This window comes from Cebidichthys violaceus, unplaced genomic scaffold, assembly GCF_023349555.1.
Source record: "Cebidichthys violaceus isolate CVI_PGR_0920_01 unplaced genomic scaffold, fCebVio1.0.p SCAF_37, whole genome shotgun sequence".
NCBI classification, from domain to species: domain Eukaryota; kingdom Metazoa; phylum Chordata; class Actinopteri; order Perciformes; family Stichaeidae; genus Cebidichthys; species Cebidichthys violaceus.
This window is the reverse complement of record NW_027176561.1, coordinates 1225904-1246471: the sequence shown is the minus strand read 5'-3', so window position 1 is coordinate 1246471 and position 20568 is coordinate 1225904. Positions and strand designations below refer to the sequence as shown.

The following is a 20568-nucleotide window of genomic DNA, read 5'->3' as shown; positions in this document are numbered from 1 at the left end:
CTTGTATAAATGGAAGAAGAGTCCACACATGAAGCAGCCTGCTGTCACATAGTGTCCCTCAGACTGAACTCATGGTGTTCAGACTCACCGGTACAGAAGAGCAGTTTACCAGAGGGTATGAATAACTAGGTCTTCAGAGAGAAAACTGAAACAGAAAAGCCTGTTTTAAAAAAAAATAAATAAAACAGTCCAGCATGGTAAGGGATGTTGACTCCTTCCTCTTCCTCTGTGATGATGATGATCCATCCTCCATATCAAGGAGAGGTGTGTGTGTGTGTAAGAGTTTAATTGGTGCAGCTGCAAGGCGGAGGATACCAGAAGGTGAGTAATGGGTGAATTCATGGGAGCCCTGTAGTGGGCCGTGTCTCATTTCAACGTTTCCGTGTGTAATAGCGCCTCTGCGTGAGTGAAACTGTAACGACATGAGAACCTGTTTCTTTTATTTCATAACTAGACTCGGTGTGACTTTGGTGTTTTATATAATGACCGATCAGGAGCATCCTAAAATAGTAGGAGGAGCTGTGCATGAGAGGGTCAAGAAGATGACACTAGGTAGATCTCTGCATTCTGAAGCATTTATTTGAAGTTCAACAAGACTAATCGGGAAGAAGATCACAACGACGCCTTTCTTCCCCACCGCTGCACACCCGTCTCATCTGCTGTGTGAAGTGGACATAGATGTCTATTTAGTTGGGAAAATGGAACGGCTCAATTCTTATGTTGGAAGGTTTCCAGACGCTGCTAATTGGTCTGAAAAGCTCTTCCTTTGGCGCATACTGAGACCTGTATGCTGTATTCATCTTCATGGTTTATTCAAAAAAAAAGAAAGTACAATGAGTTTGAGAACAAACAAGACAGCTTTTGCACAATTATTTAAATGGTAGAAAGGAACAGAAATATAAGAATAGTTTGTTTATGTACAATTCCATCACTTATTGTAAAAAGCTGATTGAGAAAATACCTCTTTAGGGACCATAATGGTTATGCAGCATATTGTTAGATCAATATTTAATTGAGGAGCAGTACATGAAAGTCCTCATTTAAAAAAAAGAAATGATAGTTCTATCAAATTGACATTCTTTGTGTATTTTTTGTGCATAATACAGCATGACAGTTTACAACTTGCTATGTTGGACTCTAACTTTTAATTTCAACATGGACTGTTCAGATTCAGCCACAGCTGACTAGTCATGCTCAAAACTGTCTCAGGGTCTGTAAACGACAGGTATTGCAGGCACATGCAGTCCTCCCAATCCAGAGCAGACTGGTCCTGGATGAGCCCCTTCTCTGCCAACTTCATCACCAGCAGGGCTCGCTTCACCGTCAGCCAGTTGTGCCCAGCGCTGGCCATAGAGCCTCTGTGATTGAAGAGGGGGAGACGTGGCCCCCAGAGGAGCACCTGAAGCATGGCCGCCATGTCGGCCATCTGTGGCCCGCTGCTCTCACTCTGCAGCCGAGAGGCCAGATAAAGAAGCCCCCTCCGGTGTGAGGACATGAACAGGTTTGGTCCCGAGTCCAGAGGTGTCAGGCTGTCTTGTGAGTGGAGGCAGTATTGAATTAAGGCTCCTATCTGGGATTTGATATAGGTGAGGGGGGGGTTAGGTGCAGACGGAGCAGACGATAGCGGGGTTAACACCACACGAGGGGTACCGTGTGTCCTCCATAACGTCTGGACCTCTTTCCTTCCGCTGGTCTTGTGCCCTCTCTTCGTTCCAGAGGCGTCCTGTTCTAGCTTGTTTTCTCCCTCTTCACTCTCCCCGCTGGGCCACACTAAAAAGATCCCACGAGGTCTGAGCTCAGCTGCAGTGGCGCTGATGTTGTACAGATGTTGCGAGCCCGTTATTACCTGCAGCAACAGGGCACAAACGCATGTGTCGTAATCGAAACAATCTGTGCTCTGCGGCGAGCTGCTCTCCCGAACAAAGTCCTCTAGAGTGGCGCGAGGCAGGTCTCTCTCAACGCTCACCGAGAGCCCTTTCTGGAGGAAAGACTGAACTGAGGCGCCTCCTCCTTGGGGTTTAGCAGCAGTGCAGTCTGACTGAAAATGACGAGAGGGACCTTGAGCTTGTAAAAGGCTGGAATCATTCCTCGGGGTGCTGCTTCCTTGGAAATGAGCGATAACATCTTGTATGTTGACATGCGGTGGCTGGTGTCTGGTGTGAGCTGAGGAAGCTCCATCCGTCTGTTTGTGTACCTGCACAGATAGACAGACAACAGACACACAATTAAGGTCGTAATTAAGAAACACATGCACGGCAGCAGGGCTTAGTGTTAAATGTGGGGGGGGAAACAAGTCTACTTCTCAATCTACTTCCTGTTGCAGTTGTGACACCTGATGACAGTTTAGAGGAAGTGTTTCTGGTACCCGCAAGTCAGTCTGACGGTTGCCAGTCTCGATAAAGATCAAGTTTGCATTCTGTGCAATGTGCATACCGGACCACTTTGTATTGCCCGCAAGGGCTGCAACAACAGAACAGTTTTAACATCAATGCATTATCACACAGAACACACTGTATACTAGGTGGGGTGATTAAAAGAGCTTTAAACATTACCCGTAAACCAAGCATCCTCCCTGGGAGCTTGGGGCTGTGCAGGCTGTAGTAAACCGTGTCTCCGATCTGCTTTGGCTCGCTGCCCTCACACAGCAGGAAATCCTGAGGCTGGCACGAGGCGACGTCCCTCTCCGTGGCCTCTCCCTGCAGCAGGATCCCAGCCTCCACGCTCTGTGCCGTGCTCCTCAGAAAGAGTAGATGTCGATGCTGAATGCCCTGAGAGACGACTCTCTGGTCTTCAAATCCGCTGAAGAGGTAGGGCAGGTGTTCGTCCGGGGTGTCAAAGGACAGCTGGGAGAAGGACAGTAAGGGGACAGGACTCCCACTGACTGCTTTAAACTCTTCTGTCTCCTCGTGGGAGTATGTGTTGGGTATGGGTGCCAGCATGTACAGGGGGTTGTCAAAGTTTAGAGAGTGTCTTTGCAGTGGAGACAGAGGAGAGAGTTGAGGCGCATTGTTGCCGGGGAGGGAGAGGGTGCGAGCGAACCTCTTCTTTGGAACAGGCGGCGGGGTGCCATCGGAGAAAAATCTCACCTGGTGCCGATCTGAGCAACACAGTGAGAGAGATTTAGGTCAGACTTGAAGATGGAGCAAGAGCAGAGACCATGCAACAGTTTGGGGGAGTTTGCATCCACAACCTCAGAAAGCGGTTTTGTCCGGGAACACTCTGTAAGTTATTGTAATCTGCCTGAATATCGCATGCATGTTCCTGAAAGTAAGAGTTTCAGATGGTCACTTCCTCTCTTTCAGTTCTCACGAGAAAGACGAACTGAGATGACTGAACCACGCGTTATAGTAAGACGTGTCTTTTTCACCTCTCCAGAATTGGGGAACCACACGACAGTAAATGATGCAGTACATGACATTTGACTGTTTTTACAGTGACATTTAGAGCTCGCGAGTACAGTTTTCCCTTTGCATAACTACACTTTGTCGTTCTGTAAACCTACCGTAGCGCTGGTGTATGGGGCACCGGGCCGCGTGACAATCTGTGGATTCAGGGAAGACGTCGTCGCATTCGTAGGTTTGATGCTGGAGTCCAACGGGGCTGAGCATCACACAGTCAGACTCCACACTGGAGCGTCTGGAGGAAAGATGCACAAAATAACATCTAAGTGCATGCACTGCAGGATTCTTGACATTACCAAATAGATTACATTTACATGAAATCTACTTTTATCCCAATTATGAAGGATCTTTTTAGGATTATGGATTAGTGTCCCAATCAGAGAAATTGCAGATTAATCACAAACTTCTAATCAGATCTGTGGGAGACAGTTTGTTGGTCTTACCTGTGCTGTTTGACAGGCAGCGCTGGTGGCTGTTCCTCCGCTCTGCTGCCAGAACCAGACGCCATCAAGAATCTACAAAAGTTACAGCACCCAACCTGCTCCTCCACCTCTCTCACAGTTCACTGCTGTCCCTGCTGTCACACTGTGTGTGTGTGTGTGTGTGTGTGTGTGTGTGTGTGTGTGTGGAGCTCACAGGTGGCTAACTCAGTGCCTCTCTGAAATACTTCCCGTTTGTCTCAGTTACTCCCTCGGTCGCTTTTTTCTCTCTGCGTCTTTCTCTCTCGCGTCTGTGTAGTTGCATGTTTCAAAGTTGGGTTTTCTGCTCTCGTTATCTTTTGCATTAATCGTTTTCAGTCTGAGCTTGAGGTTGGTACCGGAAAAGGGGTGTTTGTTCAGAGGGAAATAAAGTGCTCTCTGAGCTAACCACAACTTGACAGAGCAGTTATATAGCAAAGCACCTTCCATTTGCACTCTAGCTTCCTTCTTTTTCTCAGTTGATCTACATTCGCCATGTGTAGACCCAGCATGAACTTCTCTCTTTTGGATGATGCAGTTTGAGTCTTTACACATGCAATGCCCTCTTCGGGGAGGAGAAAGGTTAAATATTTACGCAGGTAAAGACCGAGATGATTTAACACGTCAATATCTTGCACGACTGGGGGATTGTGGACAAATTCATAATAACTTGCTTTAAAATAATAGAAAACGCTTCGTCGATGTCTGCCCAGACAACTGATGAGAATATAACAATTGCTATAATAATCCATGACTTGGGTGATTGCTTACCACCTAAGTAATTGAATGACTCCAACTGTAATTAAGAAGACATTATCATCAACATTATGATATTTTAAATTTTGCAGCACGGGGATCAGAAATAATCAATATCATATGTGTGTAATTACAGCCTATGAAGCATCTTTAATTCATAATCAACAAAGAAATCTCATAACATGATGCGACAGTGTGTGAGAAAACCCACATGAGCAAACAACTGACGATAAGTGACCAATTTCGCATATACTGATAGGTTTAATGACAGTGATACACAGAAAACTCCCACAAATGCGTCTATAATATGATATTCTAATATCTATGTGCGGTACTTATTTGTGCTGTCGTGCTAGAGAGTCTACTCTTGAGGGGAAGTGTAAGCTGCTGAAGTACTCCCATCCCAGAATAACTCAGTCACTGTCTCTTTGTAAAACATGATGACAATGTGTTATCATGTTGTGAGTGACAATGATGGGAACTCAAGTGCATTACCACATCAAAAACAGCCTGATAAGGTTAAAAAAAATAAGAGAAATCTGCATGTGGTTATGAATCAGAGCTTCAGTGTCAAATGCATCTTGTGGTATGAATAAAAATGTCTGCTGCAGCAAAGGTCCATGAATCAGATTCATTTCAAATGGATGTTAAACACTAGATGTAAATACATTTTATAGGGGAGAACATAAACATTTGCTATACTATATTGCTTTCAATAAAACAGGACGGAGTGACTTTCTTTTTCTAAAAGGTTGCATGACAGAAAAGGTTAGGGAGCCACTAGCAGAGGAGGTAATTATCTACATGCAGTGCAATCAATTAGTCATCATAAATATACACTCAGTTGCCAGTTTTTTCTGTAATAAATCCTACCATCATGAAAGTTATCATTTTCAGTAATTTGTATTTTGTTCACTCCATTTATGTCTTTGCCTAAGAGTCCCTGAAGGTGAATTACATTGAGAAACACTCCTCAGAGTAACACTAAACAGTGAAATATAGTATGGTATGTTAGAGAGAAGCTACTTGCTTTATTTTTATTGACTTTATTTTATAACTGACACCGCATGTTGCTGTGTGTTCCAAAATGACAAACATAGTTATTGCGTTGACTATTTGAGTTAAAGGAGCAATGTGGAGGATTCGGTGGCCTCTAGTGGTGAAGCTGCAGATTGCATTAAACTAAAAAAACCTCCGCTCACCCTTCCCTTTCCAAACATGTCGGAGAATTAAGTTGAATCTCAGATGAAGTAAAAAAAAAAAAGTGTGTGGTTTGTCCATTCTGGGCTACTGTAGAAACACGGCGGTGGACTCAGATATAAATGGCTCATTCTGAGGTAACGAAAACACAACGATTCTTAGTTTCAGACTTTTATACGCTCATGACAATATATTTCTGCCAATAAATCCCCATAAATCATACACACTGTCACTTTAATTGTACAGTGTATCAGTTGTTCTGCTCTGTTATTGTTATGTATTGAATATAACATGAAATATCCATAAAAATATGTCACTCAAGGGTCGTCAGTTCACTCAATGATCGAGGTCCTTAAAGAAAAAGGTTGGGAACCACTGTGTCAGTGAATAAAATGACAGCGGAAGCCCTTATTTGGCTTGAAGCATGAATGTAAAATGTCTTATGTCATGCACATAAACAAACAACACGGGGAGTGATTATAATAATATAATTTCAGATCTATTCTTGCGTTCAGGGACTCGTTCTTGTGTTTTCATCGCCCGCCACTTCGGGGCAGAAGCACTCTGCATCACAATGATATTTACCCACTACATTGCCGTGCGTGGGAGTGTTGAAGACGCAGGAATATGAGGATGCATTAGTCGACCATCATTAAGGGCCTCTCCACCGGAGCTCTTCATATGCTAAGGAGACAGAACGCCTCGGTTTCTCGGCCTGAGGGATGAAATTGGCACACATTCATGCGAGTCCGCACTTCTGGCCTAACTGTGGAAGCTATACAGACGTTTTCGACCAGGGGCTGAATACAGCTTGAAAGTGAGTGACATTTAAAATCCTGAAAGCGTTGGAGGAATTCATTAACCTTAAACACTATAAATATTCACTCTCTGAACGTTATCTTAAAGGTGACCTTCTATGCTCCTCAATGGTTTGAGGTCTTTGCCAAAAAAATGAACGGCTTGACAAGAAACGGGAAACTTTGAAGTAAAACAAAACCAAGAAAAACTCAAACATAACACACACAATATTGTTTATGTTGGTTTATTTTTTTTTTTCAAGTGACAACTGGTACATTTTTCACAAGTTTTCATAGCTACCGACAAGACAAACACTGTGTATTTCATAAGGAAATTATTGGCAATTTGCATGTTTCTTGCATGAATAAATGCTCTTGATTTCAGTCCTATCGGCGGGAGGTGAAGTGTTTCTTTATAGACTCGTAGAAGCGACGTTTGTGCTTGCCATCTGGGTTTCTGGGCATAGAAGAGGACGGAACTTGTGCGCCGATGGGGGAGGTAGGAGAAGCTTTAATCTCTCCCTTTACTGATGTTTCTTTATTCTGTGAGTCAGTTAAGTCTTTAGGCACCCTCCTCTTGTCTTTCAGACAGCATGCAGTCTCCTCGTCCTTGTTCGAGCGCCGCAGCCCAGCTTGGCAGAGAAGTGCCTCCTCGCTCGCCATCTGTGGGCTCTGGCTCAAGGTGATGAAGCCGTACGGGGTGGTGACTTTGGTCAGGTGTGGCAGGGAGAGGGCGGCTCTGCTGGCAGGGTCCAGGCAGTGCTGGGCCTCGGCGTAGGAGCAGGGGTAGGACAGCTCCCTCTGAAGGAGAGACCTCCTCTGGGTGAAGGGGTCTGAGACACTCCGCTCAGCCCTGCGGTCTGACGCAACCACAAAGAGGCCCGGGGATGAGGTGGATGAAGGAGATGACTCCGGCTCAGTCCCAGAACTCCCTAAGCCTTCTTCTGAATCCTCCTCCTCCTCCTCCGTGTCCTTGTCCAGTGATCTCGAGCTGGTCTGCACAGACAGACTCGGTATAGTGAACTGTGGGATGCTTTCCGGTGTCAGGATATTTGGATAAATGCTCTCCCGGCTCGTCTGGAAGTCCGATCCTAGAGAGCACCCGATGGACCTGGCGCTGCTGGTAGCCCACAGGAGTGCACGGACCCCCGCGCTGCTGTGTCTCCTTGCTGTGGAGAAATCATCCGAAGCTTCGGTTCCACTGCAAATAGGTCCAATGCTGAACGTCCGTGTGACTGCTTCCTTGGCCATCACTGAATGTCTCTCACACTGTCTTTGCACACAGGCCTGGTTGTAGATTAGCAGGAGGACGGAGGACGGGCAGCTTTTATACAGCTCTGCTTCCCCCATTTCTGTCCACATGCATCAACAAATGCGTAAATGTGACGAAGGCTGGTTACCAATTATGGATTTTCAAGTATGGAAGCACAATGATGGGCCTCTCTCTTAAACCTCTTCATATGCAAAGCAGACAGAGAGACGCAGCATCTCCTGGCCTCTCAAAACGTCAGGCATGTTGCTAATTTTATTTACATTATTTTATTTCGTCATTTTTTTCAATGAATCAATTCATTGTTTGGTCTACAACATGTCAGTGCAGAGAAAATAAATCTGCAGCAAATATAGAGCTGTAGCCAGCAAACAAATGCTATTTAGGCTATACCAAATTTGTAGGCTATTGTTGTCTGCTCACCAACAAACCACTTATGTACACCACTAGAGAAAATGTCATATTCTATTCTTCAATTTTGCATCTTTATATATATATATCTTTTTAAATGTTCCATCAAGTTGTTTTTAACATTATCCTCAAGTTTCAAAGAGTCAGCTTCACTAATTTTTAAATCATCAATATATATTTAAGTTGAATAGTCTTTTTGTGGCCTGGTACATGTTACCGGTTAGTAATGTTACAACACCTAGATTTAATGTAAAACAGTCAAACTGCATTGTGCATTTACTGATAAGGTAAAAGTTATGTTTGTTGTATTTGACCTTCTGACAAACTGGTCACGTGACCACCATCTCGCGGCACTTCGAGCAGGTTAATTGGCGGGATTTGTTAATTGGTCCGCTCTGATTGCGCCAGGTGCGTCTGTCCCTCTTGGTTGGCTAAACCGTGCTAACGTCAGGGTACATCTCAGACTCCGAAACCCGCACACTCACGCACGCACGCACACTGTAGCCCCTTTTAGCCTCTCTTCCTCACCCCCAGGCCGGACGGTTCACGAGGCTTCGACCCGCAGCACGATGACTTCTGAGATCCACCAAGACACCGTGGAGCTGGAGCAGCCAGAAAACACCGAGGTAACGTACATTTTGGTGGAAAAAAAGCTAGGTGGAGCTGCAGATTCGTTAACTGCAAGACTTCCATCAACACGGAGGCACGTTAATAGTAGTTTTTACATGTCGTCTCCTCCTCTGTAGGAAGTCGTCGTTGTGAGGAGAGACGGGATGTTTCGCTCCATGCTGCGCGGCCTCTTCTGGCCCTTCGGTCTCGTGGTACGAGCAGCAGCTAGCTTATCTTTTCTTTTTTCTTTTTGTGTGTGTGTGTGTGTGTGTGTGTGTGTGTGTGTGTGTGTGTGTGTGTGTGTGTGTGTGTGTGTGTGTGTGTGTGTGTGTGTGTGTGTGTGTGTGTGTGTGTGTGTGTGTGTGTGTGTGTGTGTGTGTGTGTGTGTGTGCGCGCGTGCGCATATTAACCGGTTAGACTTACATGCAGCTTGACATGGCTCTCTCTTACAGATGCGCGCGTACCGCAGGTTTTGGTGGGTGCTGGGCTACCCGCAGCCCCAGGAGAGAGTCCTCCTCAGCCCCGCGGTCCACAGTCCCGCACGCCAGAGCCTCTCCGGCCGCAAGCGCCTGCACAGGGTCACCCGCATGCTGCTGTCCGTGCTGCCCCGCTGGGTGCAGGGCGTCCTGGGCTACCCGGTGTCCAGCAGCATTGGGCGCTCCCTCTCACCAGGTATGGTAGTTTTGTGGTGACACTTGAATTCTTTAGAAATAAGTTCATCCGGGGCTTTTTTCAGACAAGGATTTATATTCTGCTTACCTGCAGATCTACTTGGACTAGTCTAGGTGAGGATGATCTGTGTTCTCAGGTGTAGAGAAAGCCACACATTGACTGGATGGTACATGTACACTAAGGGCTGACAGTCCCCAATGTATATCTAGTACTAACAACTTTTAGGAGCTGCATACTCAACATGCAAAAGGCAGTAAAAGAATCGGGGTAACCAGTGCAAGATTAGTGTATCCTGCTAAGTTTAGCAGCGTCTGACTAGGAAAAAATAACTTTAAAATTGTATTAAAAATCTGTCAACTAGGTTCCTGTTATCAAATCGGGGCCCAAAATAAACTCATAGTTATGATTTACTGTATGGAAGCCTATGATTGTACTGATTTACTAAAAATGAGCTTGTTCCCCAACAGAAATCCGAGTCTCTCCTACTAAACCTTGTGGAAAGGGCAGCAAGAGAAAGCAGGATGAGTTGGACGAGGAAGATGAGAATCAGACCTGGGTGGAGGCACTCAATCAGCAGCTTGCTGACGACGACGGCGGCGCTGAGGAAGATCCTGACTATGAGGTAAAGAGCCAGAGCCGTATGTGGTTTGCGCTGTTCTCTGTTGAAATGTCAAAGCACGCTCCTCTTCTTCCCATGTCTGTAACCTGAAGGGGGAAATGAGAGGTACGTCAGGGTTTCTCTTCTGCTCATTACCACATGTTCAGTTTCTAGCGATTTATGTGTACATGCTTCAAAATACTGACTTGCAATACTACTAAAAAAAAAAAAAAAAACTCCACTAAAAACTACTTCAATCCAAAAAACCTGACGCTGGATGCCGACCTCGTTCTCCTAATGCTGACCCTCTCTCTCAGCCCAGCACTGTAGACACTGAGAGTGAGGAGTACTGCTCGCACAACGACACAGAAAGCGACATGGAGTTTCATGGGCAATGCGTCGTCATTGAAGACGTGAAAACGGTAAGATCCACGGAGGCACAGAGTAAAAACAAACAGTTTGAATAATGGAGATGAGTGATGCACTAACTTTTTTTTTTTTTTTTTTTTTATTTATTTTTTTATTTTTAGGGTATTTCGATGTCTTCATCTGAAGACTCTCGCCCCGCTGTTTAATGTGTCATATTGACAAAGTTGTCGTTCAGTGTTTTTTGTACGTTTACATATTAATTCAATAAAATGTGTCCTTTCCCTTGACATTGCTGTGGCCTCCCACTAGGTGGCAGTAACGTTTTTCCTGTTCCACAACTGAGCTGACCTGAGTGAGGATGAATGTTAATATAATCAGTATTTCGTATAAGGTTTGTTGAAATGCAGCTGGTGCCAGTGACTCGTCACCATTTTAAAACCTGTGTTCATTTCCAAATGCTGTGTTTTTTTTGTTTTGTTTGTTTTTTTCAAATTGCTCAACTTGATGCCTGTTTTTAGGTTGCTCTAAAATGTTGGGTTTCTGCAGCTTGAAACTAACCTGATGTGATTAAAAAATAAATATTGCACTTAAATTTATAAATGCACTTGAGTTGTGTGATTTGTTTTCTTTTTGGCAGGTTACAACTGTGCTTGTGATCACTGCCAAAGGACTGACACATGGATCATGTAGAGCAAACCTTTGACTATTACACTAAATGTCTAATAGTCAAACTTGAGGCTTTTAGTAAGCTGCAGACTTGACTTCCACGCCTGCATGTTTTGACTCTAATGAAACCAAATAGCTGAAATTATTGGAGCATGTAATCATCACACTGAAGTGTAAAACAAAATTGTACAAGTTCACTTCTCAAACAACGTCCTTTACTTAAGCAGATGGCCTCTGAAATGTGTGCTAGGAGTTGTCTGTACATTAAGTGTGACATTGTAAGAGTCATCTGAAGAGAACTGTTTCTAATGTACACAAATCCTTAAAACCTCCAAATGACTCTGACCTCATTAGTCTCATTTCTTTGACACGCCAACTAAACTTCATGTCATTTAATGTGTATCAGACTCTGCACAATGCCTTCACATCTGTGGCAGTTAAACATTTTTCACGTTTCCATCCCTAATGCAGATATCTCTTGGGGATTGACTATGGAAATATCCAAAGACATGAGGACTGTTTCCTTTAAACCGTATCACTTAATGGTGGCCGAACCGGTGCTATTTCTGACTTTTAATCATGTGACTTCCAGAGTTCATCCAAGCAGAAAACTAGCGTCATCACCGAGCTCACTCTGTGCTGCAGGTGAGGGCCGAGCCGCTGCCATGTGGCTCTCATGACCGGCATCAGGAGACTGGAGTGTTTTTGTGCTGCCCACGGAGTCGTACCTCTTCTGTTGGCACACATGCAGTGTCTCTGCCGAGTGTGAGCTGTGTTTACAGGAGTAGGTTGCAGATAACCGTGAAGCGAACTTCTTGAACATGATTGAACCGGTAATCTCGTCCTCGCTCTCCCCAGTCTGTGGACGGAGCGGAACAGATTGTGGTTAGAGAGCTAATGTTGGTCTTTCGTTTCCTCTTGTATCAATCTGTTCCTGTTATTGGTCCGTTTAGATGCAAATTGTACACTTGAGGATGAACACGAGGAAGCATCACACTAACATTGTTGTTGAGCTGTTACTGTCAAGGAAGTTAGATGGAGAACTCCACTGATTTATCATGAGTGAAATGTTGGTTTAACAATCGCTGTGGCTGTGGAGGAGCTCCATCACGTCTCTGATGACATCACCAGGGGTTGTTTGGGTTTGGAGACGGGAGAACTTACGAATTGAGTTTGAAAGATGCCTTTCCAGGCAGGGAAGGTCTAATGAAAAGTGCTATTGAGTTGCATTATGGGAAATTACATTTTTGTGAGTCAATTACCCAACTGTATGGAAGTGCAATACTAAATAACTGGAAAACCCCTTTTTAAAAAAAAAAGTAGTGTCAAAATGAAATACATATTTAATAAGATAATTCTTCATTTACATATTTAAACGTCCCACTGAGGCTAAGATCTAATTACCAAGGGGACTCCACTACTTGTGGAGTGATGCAAAATACTGGTGAGTAATAATACACATTATACGAACCGGATGCACAACAGGGCATGAACTAATCATTTTACACAATTAAAACAATGTGTGTAATACTGTGGCTTTTTAAAATGAGCCGTAAAAAAGCCTTTTGATAATGCATTTTGTTTGGACTTCAGAGATGTGTTTGAATTGCTGGCGTGTCTGCTGCAACTAACTAGCTAAGTTCTATGATGCGGCAAAAAGAAAAGTGTTAAAAAATAAGGTAAACTTTGCTGAAAACAGGAAAGTCAACACCTCTGACTATCTCAACAAACATTTGACATTATACGCCTCGTCAAGCTGCGTTGCTCTGTGTGGTGTCTGAGTTAATTTGTCTGCTCTGCGTTGCTTGTGTTTAGAGTTCAAAAGACTAGATCCAGCATAAATGGAGGAAGTGGTTCAGTTGTTGACACAGAGATCCAGCTGCCTTCCATTCAATTAATTCCTGAAAACACTTGAAGTTGTTTGACGGTGAACTTTGAGTCTTCCCTTTTTTCTTTTCCCCTCAGATGTTTTTCACCTCCTGATGCTCAGGTGGAAAGGCAGCCGCCACCTTGCTGAAGCAGCAGAGCGCACTTTGGTATGAATTGAATGCTTGCTGTGTGTGTGTGTGCGTGTGTGCGTGTGTGCGCGTGTGTGTGTGTGTGTGTGTGTGTGTGTGTGTGTGTGTGTGTTAAGGGCAGCAGCAGCAGCATTGAGAGCTGGATACAGAACAGGAACTGATGGTCTCTGGGGGCTCTCATGGCTGTCTGACGTTTGAAGGGTAGTCTGCTGAGCGGAGGCAGCGATGGAGAGCATCGACCTCTATCTCTGGTGTTTGTAGCCAGCTGGAGACCGCTTTTAAACCCAGAAAGCTCCGTCTTTGCCTTCCAACGAGCAAGGTGAAACACGGAGTCTGGAAAGAGGTGGTAAAATTTCATGCACAGTCCCAAGTGTGCTGCAGAACAAAGCCTGCCTGCCTTCGTGCGGTGAATGCAGTGGATGGGGTCTTGTTGTTCTGCAACGGATGGCTGCATGCAGAGTGATTTGTTGAGGTGATCAGTTCAGATGCTGGGCTGTTGTGTTGCAGGCAGCAGGGGCTTTCATATTATGTCACCACCTTTTTTTTTTTCTTTTTCTTTTTTTGTAAATTACATTTACCTGATCCATGTGAGCAACTCTATGCAGCACAGATTGTTATGAAAACCTCTCTGACTCACACACACACACACACACACACACACACACACACACACACACACACACACACACACACACACACACACACACACACACACACACACACAGAGAGAGAGAGAGGCTGGACACACTGCAGAACCTGAACTTGACATGCTTATTGTCACCGTGAATGAATGGCAGCAGGTGTCGGCTGCTCCCCAGGCCACCAGTCTGACCTGCAGGCTATTATCTGCTGCATTACAATGCGACTCTGTAATGTCAGCCAACAAAGTGCTCAAACCCCCCCCCCCCCCCCCCCCCCCCCCGCCTCTCACTTTGTTTTTTTCCGCCGCAACATTTCTTTTCCCGCCCCTCTGCAGCCCTCTCCACGCAGCGGGCTTCGCTTTACCTCCAGACTAATGACCAGCTGTCCCCGTAGATTTCAAGAGCATCCATCATCGTCAGAGAAGTAGAGCAGGAGAAGAGAGGCGTGAAAAGTGAAGCGGACAGATGGGAGCCCCTCAGTTAGTCATACACTTTGATGCAGAGGACGGTGAGGGCTCTCGGGGGGGGGGGGGGGGGGGGGGGGGGGGGGGGGGGACGTGGACGTGGAAGTCAGATCTTGTGTAATCGATGTTGGTGATGAGCAACTGCTACCTCAGGGCGCTGTCTCTCAAAAAGCACGGCAAGTTTTTCAGAACAAAGACAGAATCGAGATAGTTTGACACAGCAGTGATTTTTTTTCTCTCTTTTCATTTCCTTAATGTTGGTTTTATTCAAATAGTTTTATATGATAATCTGATGCCCTGAACGATCACAGGCCAGCTTATCCTCAAAGTCCCCTCTGAGCCACCCGGCAGCGTCACCTCAGCTCCTCATCTGGATGAGTGTATTTCACGTCTTGATCAATCCTGCCCGATTTAAAGGCTTTGCTGCTATCTGTGATTGTGTTTGCCCTTGTCTGCGCGAAGGTCGCCAACTCACGGAAGACCGCGCCGCGCTCTCAACGTGCGTGAAGTCGCCTCCCGCTGATCCCGCGGAGCAAATCCATTTTCCGCGTCTGTGATGCTGATTCTGAGACGCAGCTGGTAGATCTTTATTCACACTCAGGAGCTGCGCTGCTTCTGATTCCTCTGACCTTAGTCGCTCTCTTGTTCAATTTGTTCACACCAGCTGGAGGAATTGTGACACTCTGAATGTGACAGACGTGGCGCTCTTCTCCTTTCTCAGTTTGCATGTACTCCTTCGATTCCTTTCCTCGTCTCCTCTCCTGGCGTCTTAGGGCCTCCCGCCTGATATGCAAGCGGAGGAGGCAAGGAAGAGACACGAGGAGACGAGAATCAGAATCAGCTTTATTGGCCATGTACGCACGAGGAATTTACAATAAACAGGAAAGATGTAAGCATAAACATTTAACGACTATGTACAATATAAATATATATTCAAAAAGTGTATATATGAACATAACCCTATACAACAGGCATTTAACCAAATGAGACTTTACTTTACTTTTAATTCAGTTCACTACTCCATATAATGCGTCGCGCCTCTTTTCTACATCATGGGTGCCGTGACGTATGCAAAGGACACACCTGTGCGTCCTCGCTCATGCCTCCTCGGGCAAGCCTCCTCTCTCCTCGCGATGCGTTTTAGGAAAGGAGATGTCCTTCATGGGGTCGATTTCTGGGTCACAGGCAGGAGGAGACGAGGAGGCACACAATAGAGAAATGAGGGGTTGGATTGGTCAAATGTCAATCATGTAGGTCTCAACACAAAGCTGTATGAGTTGAAGTTCTTTTCGTGTGTTTGGATTGCACTGCTTTCATAGTCGGCTTGGGGAAGTTATTTTCAACCTGAAATATGTAACTTTTGGCACATTGTTGCCCTCTGGTGGTGATACGGAAGACTGACTGGAGGCCTGTTTGATTGACCACTCGGTACACGGAAGTACACATTGGAAGTACCTGAACTAGTACTTTCCTTTTATTTTCATGTCACTTCATACCTCTACTACACATTACAGAGGGAAATGTTCTTTTTACTTCATTAGAATTATTTGCAGCTCTAGTTACTTTACAAAACAGTTTTGCATACAAAACATACAAAGAGCTTATAATTATGTTTTGTTATGAATTAAAATACCGTTTATACCAGTACAGCTGCAGCAATAAGTTGATAGACGATTGACAGATGATTAATTTGCAACTATTTTGTGAATCATTTTGTCATTTCATGACCCATTTTTCTCTTAATTATTTTAATAATTGTAATTTATCTTTAGTCATTTTGAGGTTTGTTCGATCGGCACTGTAAAGGTGTCACTTGGGTTATAAGAACTTGAGATTGGCATTTCTCACTCATTCACTCATTACTAACAACCAAATTACATCATATGTAATAATATCACTGGGGACAGTTTTCGACATTGAATACTTTTACTTTCAATACTTTTTAAGTGAATTTTCCTGATTACTCTTCCATACTTTTACTTAAGTAACATTTCCAATGCAGGACTTTATTTCCATATTGGATTATTAGTATTTATATTTACATAAAGGATCTGAATACTCATTCTTCCACTGGAACTCACTTGATGTTTAGTCTGATTATCAGGATAATTCTTCTGGGCTTTTACATTTTAATCTTTGCAAATTCAGACATGGTGTGAAACATGCACTTCCAGTTGTGTGGGTTAGTTTGGACAGACTGGACAGGAGCTCAGCAACAAACTGATCAATACTTCTTAACAGCAGAGTGTGGAGAATTGTTCCTCTGTATGGACGGATATTCAACATGTTGGTACCAGGTTTAAGCCTGTGATGTAGAAAATAAAAGGAATAAAGAGGACATTTAAATGGAATTTTGTTTTACGAGGGCATGACTTGAAGCTCATTAGTCCAGCACACAAGTTTGACTTCTGAAGTAGCTCCTTCACTAAAATCAAACAAGAAAAATGACTCATGTTGGTGTCTTAATCGTGAATACTGAGCAGCACTGTAAGCTGCTCGGGATGAGACCGTCGGCCACATCCTGCAAATGTAAAGTGAAATGCTTAATATCTGAATTTCTCTTGAACAATTTCAGAAAGCAGAAGCTTTGTTTCATAAAGTTTTTAACATTTTTCTCTATAGAAATTGCTTTTTTATGTTATGAAGTGTTTTTTCATAAAAAATGTTTTTATTTAATCAAATAAAAATGTGTTTTATAGATGGAGTTGCTCTATATGTGGATAGGAGTAAGAAGTAGTAGAGAAGTACTAACAGTAAAACTTTTAGGCTATTTAATATAAGTAGTTTAAACATGCCTTGAACTTTACCATGAAGCACTTAAAAGTATGAAAAATGCATAACATATCACAAGTAAAAGTGACATAAAGTGTCAAAGTCAAAGCTTGACGAGTATAAAATCTTTCAACCTGGAAAAAAAAAAGCAACCTGTCAGCGTCTCAGAACTGTGCTGACAGTCGGTGCAGCTCTTGAATAAAGACAGTTTGCCACTTTCCACCTTGCGTTCTCTTCAACCGCTGCAGAGGCCGTCTCTGCATACGTGCTCATCGCCTCTAACTGTCTATCCCTCAGCAGGTTTTAATCCCAGACAATCACTCCACCAACTCGTTTCACTGAGCAACACGCAGGGCTTTCAAGAAGAGAGAAGAAACTGGAGTTCAGTTGAATCGAGTTGACGCTCTCGGGCCACGTGTGCAATAGCCACATGCTACGCGGTGTCTACAGTGGGACCCTCTCAGTCAACCACATTGGCGGCTTTATATTCCTCTAGTGACCATGGGACGGCAGCTGTTCCCTCTGACCCCGCCCACAGGCCACCCACCTGTTCACATAGTTTCATTCATAAGGCAGCTAACACAGATCATTCTCCAACGTAACACAAATGGAAAGATTTGTGTATATTATCATGAGGTTAGTTAGCTGCCATTCAAAGGTACAAATGCAGTAAATTACTGAAAACATTGTGATTTAAATACCTTTTTATTTTTAATTTACTCGCACGGCAGATTATGTTGTGATGTGAACTGGGATTTGAAAGCCATGAAGCAATAGCAACGGGTCACTCAATAAATCTTGAGTTAGATTTTCAATTTATGAAAAATCATAGACTGTACAAAACAGATAGTATAATATAATAAGGGTACAAATGCTACATCCAGCATTAAAGTAGCATTGTAACGTTGCAGCTGGTCGAGTTAAATACATAATGCATCATATTCTATAAAGTTTATTTCATATGTTAAAGTCCACCATCCAGTGCTCATCCACACAGGTGTTTTTGACTCGTGTCACCTAACCATACCTCGTCTCAGGACAGTGTGGGCGTCTATTAAGTTGTGCTTCTCCCCTCATGCATCGGTTGATTCCGCCGTACTTGTTGGGGCCAGAAACTTTTAGAATTGTTCTAATCAGTGCCGAGTTTGGTTGAAATAGCTTCACCCACTTTACGGCAGACAAGAGGACTAATCAGTCTGATTAATTGAAAGCACCTGTTCAGGGCCGTTCATTTGTGAAGTAGCTAACTACTGATTATTTTAAGTGTTTGTCAGTAATCATTGAAAAAAAATAATTCTTAATGTAAATAACGTTCATCAACTGGGGACGTTTTATTATCTATTAGTTCAAATGTATTACCATATTCACCTGTAGTGTCTTTAAAGATGTATGGATTTTTACGTATCAAGGTATTTACTCACAATTATTTTTTCCTCATACTCTGAGCCAGAGACCTTTTTAAATACGCAAAAGGTTCCGGTTTAATTCCTATCTATATTCCGAAGGTGATTGCAGAGGGGTTTCTTCATATATAATTCATATCCTGATTTATTATTCAACATTTCATATCTTAAAAACATGGCAGAGAATGTTTTTTTTATGGCTGTTGACAGTATGTATGGCGCGATGAAAAATATTTCAAATTTCCTCCGTAAAAACCTTTGACTATAATATGTCAACAAAATGAAATGAAGTCTTTTGTATCTGGCTCTATCCAATGTTCAGATTGCTGTTGTGGAAGCAAATTTGCACAAAAATACTTAAAATATGATATTGGGGGCCAACACAAAAGGCATGTAAACACTCTTAACTTATTCAACATGAATTACGAGGTCCTGGGACAACAGTGGACGAGCGTACTTCATTCAGAGGTGTGACAAATAGTGTTTATCCCTGTTATCATTCATAAAGGCAGCACTTCTTACATTTTTTACAACACACCAGTGTTTTTAGGCCATTGAGATTCTCCCCAATCCCTCACTTTCCTGTTCCCACTGATTACTGTTTGTGGCTTCAAAGAGACTAAAGCGCTCCAATTACCAGCTGTCCAATTAACCCGTATCTTTTTATTTCTTCTCGTTGTGGTGAAACATTTCTCTGACACGAGTAGAGTTTGTGTTAGTGATGCCTGGTTGCAGAATGTAGGACAGATGAGTAAAAGGATGGAGGGATGTGATGAGGAAGACTTCTGTTGGGGGGGGGAGGGTGAGGGCGAGGATGAACATCCACTGCAGAGGATTCTACTGAAGCTACAGATTTTCTGGCTTATGAAAACAGTATTTATTTTGCATTTAGATAACATGATGTATCTTGCAGAAATTACACTTTTTTTTTTGAAGCGCTGCATCTCCCAGACATCGAGGTTTCGGTGTGTTATTCTCTGTGGTTCAATGTCTGCTGTCGTTTTGTTTGTCATTACGTTTTTTGAGAGTGTGCCAGGCACAGCTGAGTGACAGTAGTGATAACTTGCAGAGAATGTTAAGCTTCCTCTTAGTCACACACACACACACACACACACACACAGACAGCGCGGAAGTTAAATCCTAAACCTGCATCTTTGATGTGCCCACTGGCACTAATGGGATTTGTCATCTTTTCTGACAGAAGAACTGCAGTCCTTGTTCAGTGTCTGCATGTATTCCCACACACACACACACACACACACACACACACACACACACACACACACACACAGAGGAGGTAAAGGTATGCTCCCAGTGACTAACTTGTTTGATGACTTCTTATCAGTGATTCAGCTCATTTCAATTATGAATGTCCCTCATGGCTGCAGAGCAAACAATAGCCCATCCGCCTGTTTTCACGCACATTATTTATTTGTGCGTGAAAGTTTTTTTACGCTTGGCTGAGGTGGAAAAGTTGGTGCACGTATAAAAGCAAAATGCAACACAATGGAAACTGGATTTTGCGAATAAATGGCGACGTACATGAAGCTCATGGCTTCAGCGTCCACTCCAGCTTCTGCTCTGATGAAGAGAAGACAAATAGGTTAAAGCGCTCTCTGCATCGCTCCACACAGATCATGCTTTTCTGGCTATTCTGACCCACAATGCTTGTGTGCAGCAGATATACGAGCAAGAGGGTCAAAGGTAAAGGTGCTATGCTATGAGGAAGAATTTGATTTTCAGTGTTTGAGGTGAGACTGAAGCCGGTTTTAATTACGTCACCTTGTTGCGTCCTCTTCTTCTGCAATTGTTTAATAGTTGTCGGACTGGAGAATTAGCGCCACCTAATGCTTATCTCGATCAACCAATTCCTAATATTTGCATTCGTGGATGGAAAGAAGCTTTCATTTGCATTTTTCTTATGCAGATTTTCTTGAAATAAGATTAAAACATTTGGATCAGGGGTCAGGACAAAGAAAGGACATTCTTGATTTTGAGTGGAATGGATGGATGGCGATGGTTCCGATGCGGCACACTGTGTGTTATCGATTTAAGAGGTATAT

At 43.6% G+C, this 20568-nt stretch overlaps 2 protein-coding genes across 2 annotated transcripts; one reads left to right on the top strand and one right to left on the bottom strand.

Annotated features, from left to right (window-relative positions):
• Nucleotides 1-568: 568 nt before the first annotated feature.
• Nucleotides 569-4294, bottom strand: LOC137884234 (inactive tyrosine-protein kinase PEAK1-like). The gene is made up of 4 exons (XM_068725962.1): nt 3845-4294; nt 3503-3636; nt 2553-3097; nt 569-2194 (listed from the first exon to the last, which is right to left on the bottom strand). Exons 1-4 carry the CDS (start codon nt 3907-3909, stop codon nt 1151-1153), a joined length of 1788 nt encoding a protein of 595 aa, XP_068582063.1. The 5' UTR covers nt 3910-4294; the 3' UTR covers nt 569-1150.
• Nucleotides 4295-6444: 2150 nt separating this feature from the next.
• Nucleotides 6445-11134, top strand: org (oogenesis-related gene). Its single transcript, XM_068725967.1, has 9 exons — nt 6445-6632; nt 6722-7111; nt 7201-7294; nt 8828-8919; nt 9040-9114; nt 9355-9574; nt 10042-10196; nt 10490-10594; nt 10703-11134. Exons 2-9 carry the CDS (start codon nt 7103-7105, stop codon nt 10745-10747), a joined length of 795 nt encoding a protein of 264 aa, XP_068582068.1. The 5' UTR covers nt 6445-6632; nt 6722-7102; the 3' UTR covers nt 10748-11134.
• Nucleotides 11135-20568: the final 9434 nt, after the last annotated feature.

What these genes read in the sequence shown, in the direction of transcription:
- org (XM_068725967.1), top strand. An exon ending in TGGGCGCTCCCTCTCACCAG is followed by an intron (nt 9,575 to 10,041) that starts GTATGGTAGTTT and finishes GTTCCCCAACAG; the next exon opens with AAATCCGAGTCTCTCCTACT. An exon ending in TCATTGAAGACGTGAAAACG is followed by an intron (nt 10,595 to 10,702) that starts GTAAGATCCACG and finishes TTTTATTTTTAG; the next exon opens with GGTATTTCGATGTCTTCATC.
- LOC137884234 (XM_068725962.1), bottom strand. Translation starts at nt 3,909, where the DNA reads ATGGCGTCTGGTTCTGGCAGCAGAGCGGAGGAACAGCCACCAGCGCTG. An exon ending in CTGCCTGTCAAACAGCACAG is followed by an intron (nt 3,637 to 3,844) that starts GTAAGACCAACA and finishes TCTTTCCTCCAG; the next exon opens with ACGCTCCAGTGTGGAGTCTG. An exon ending in CCCCATACACCAGCGCTACG is followed by an intron (nt 3,098 to 3,502) that starts GTAGGTTTACAG and finishes TGTGTTGCTCAG; the next exon opens with ATCGGCACCAGGTGAGATTT.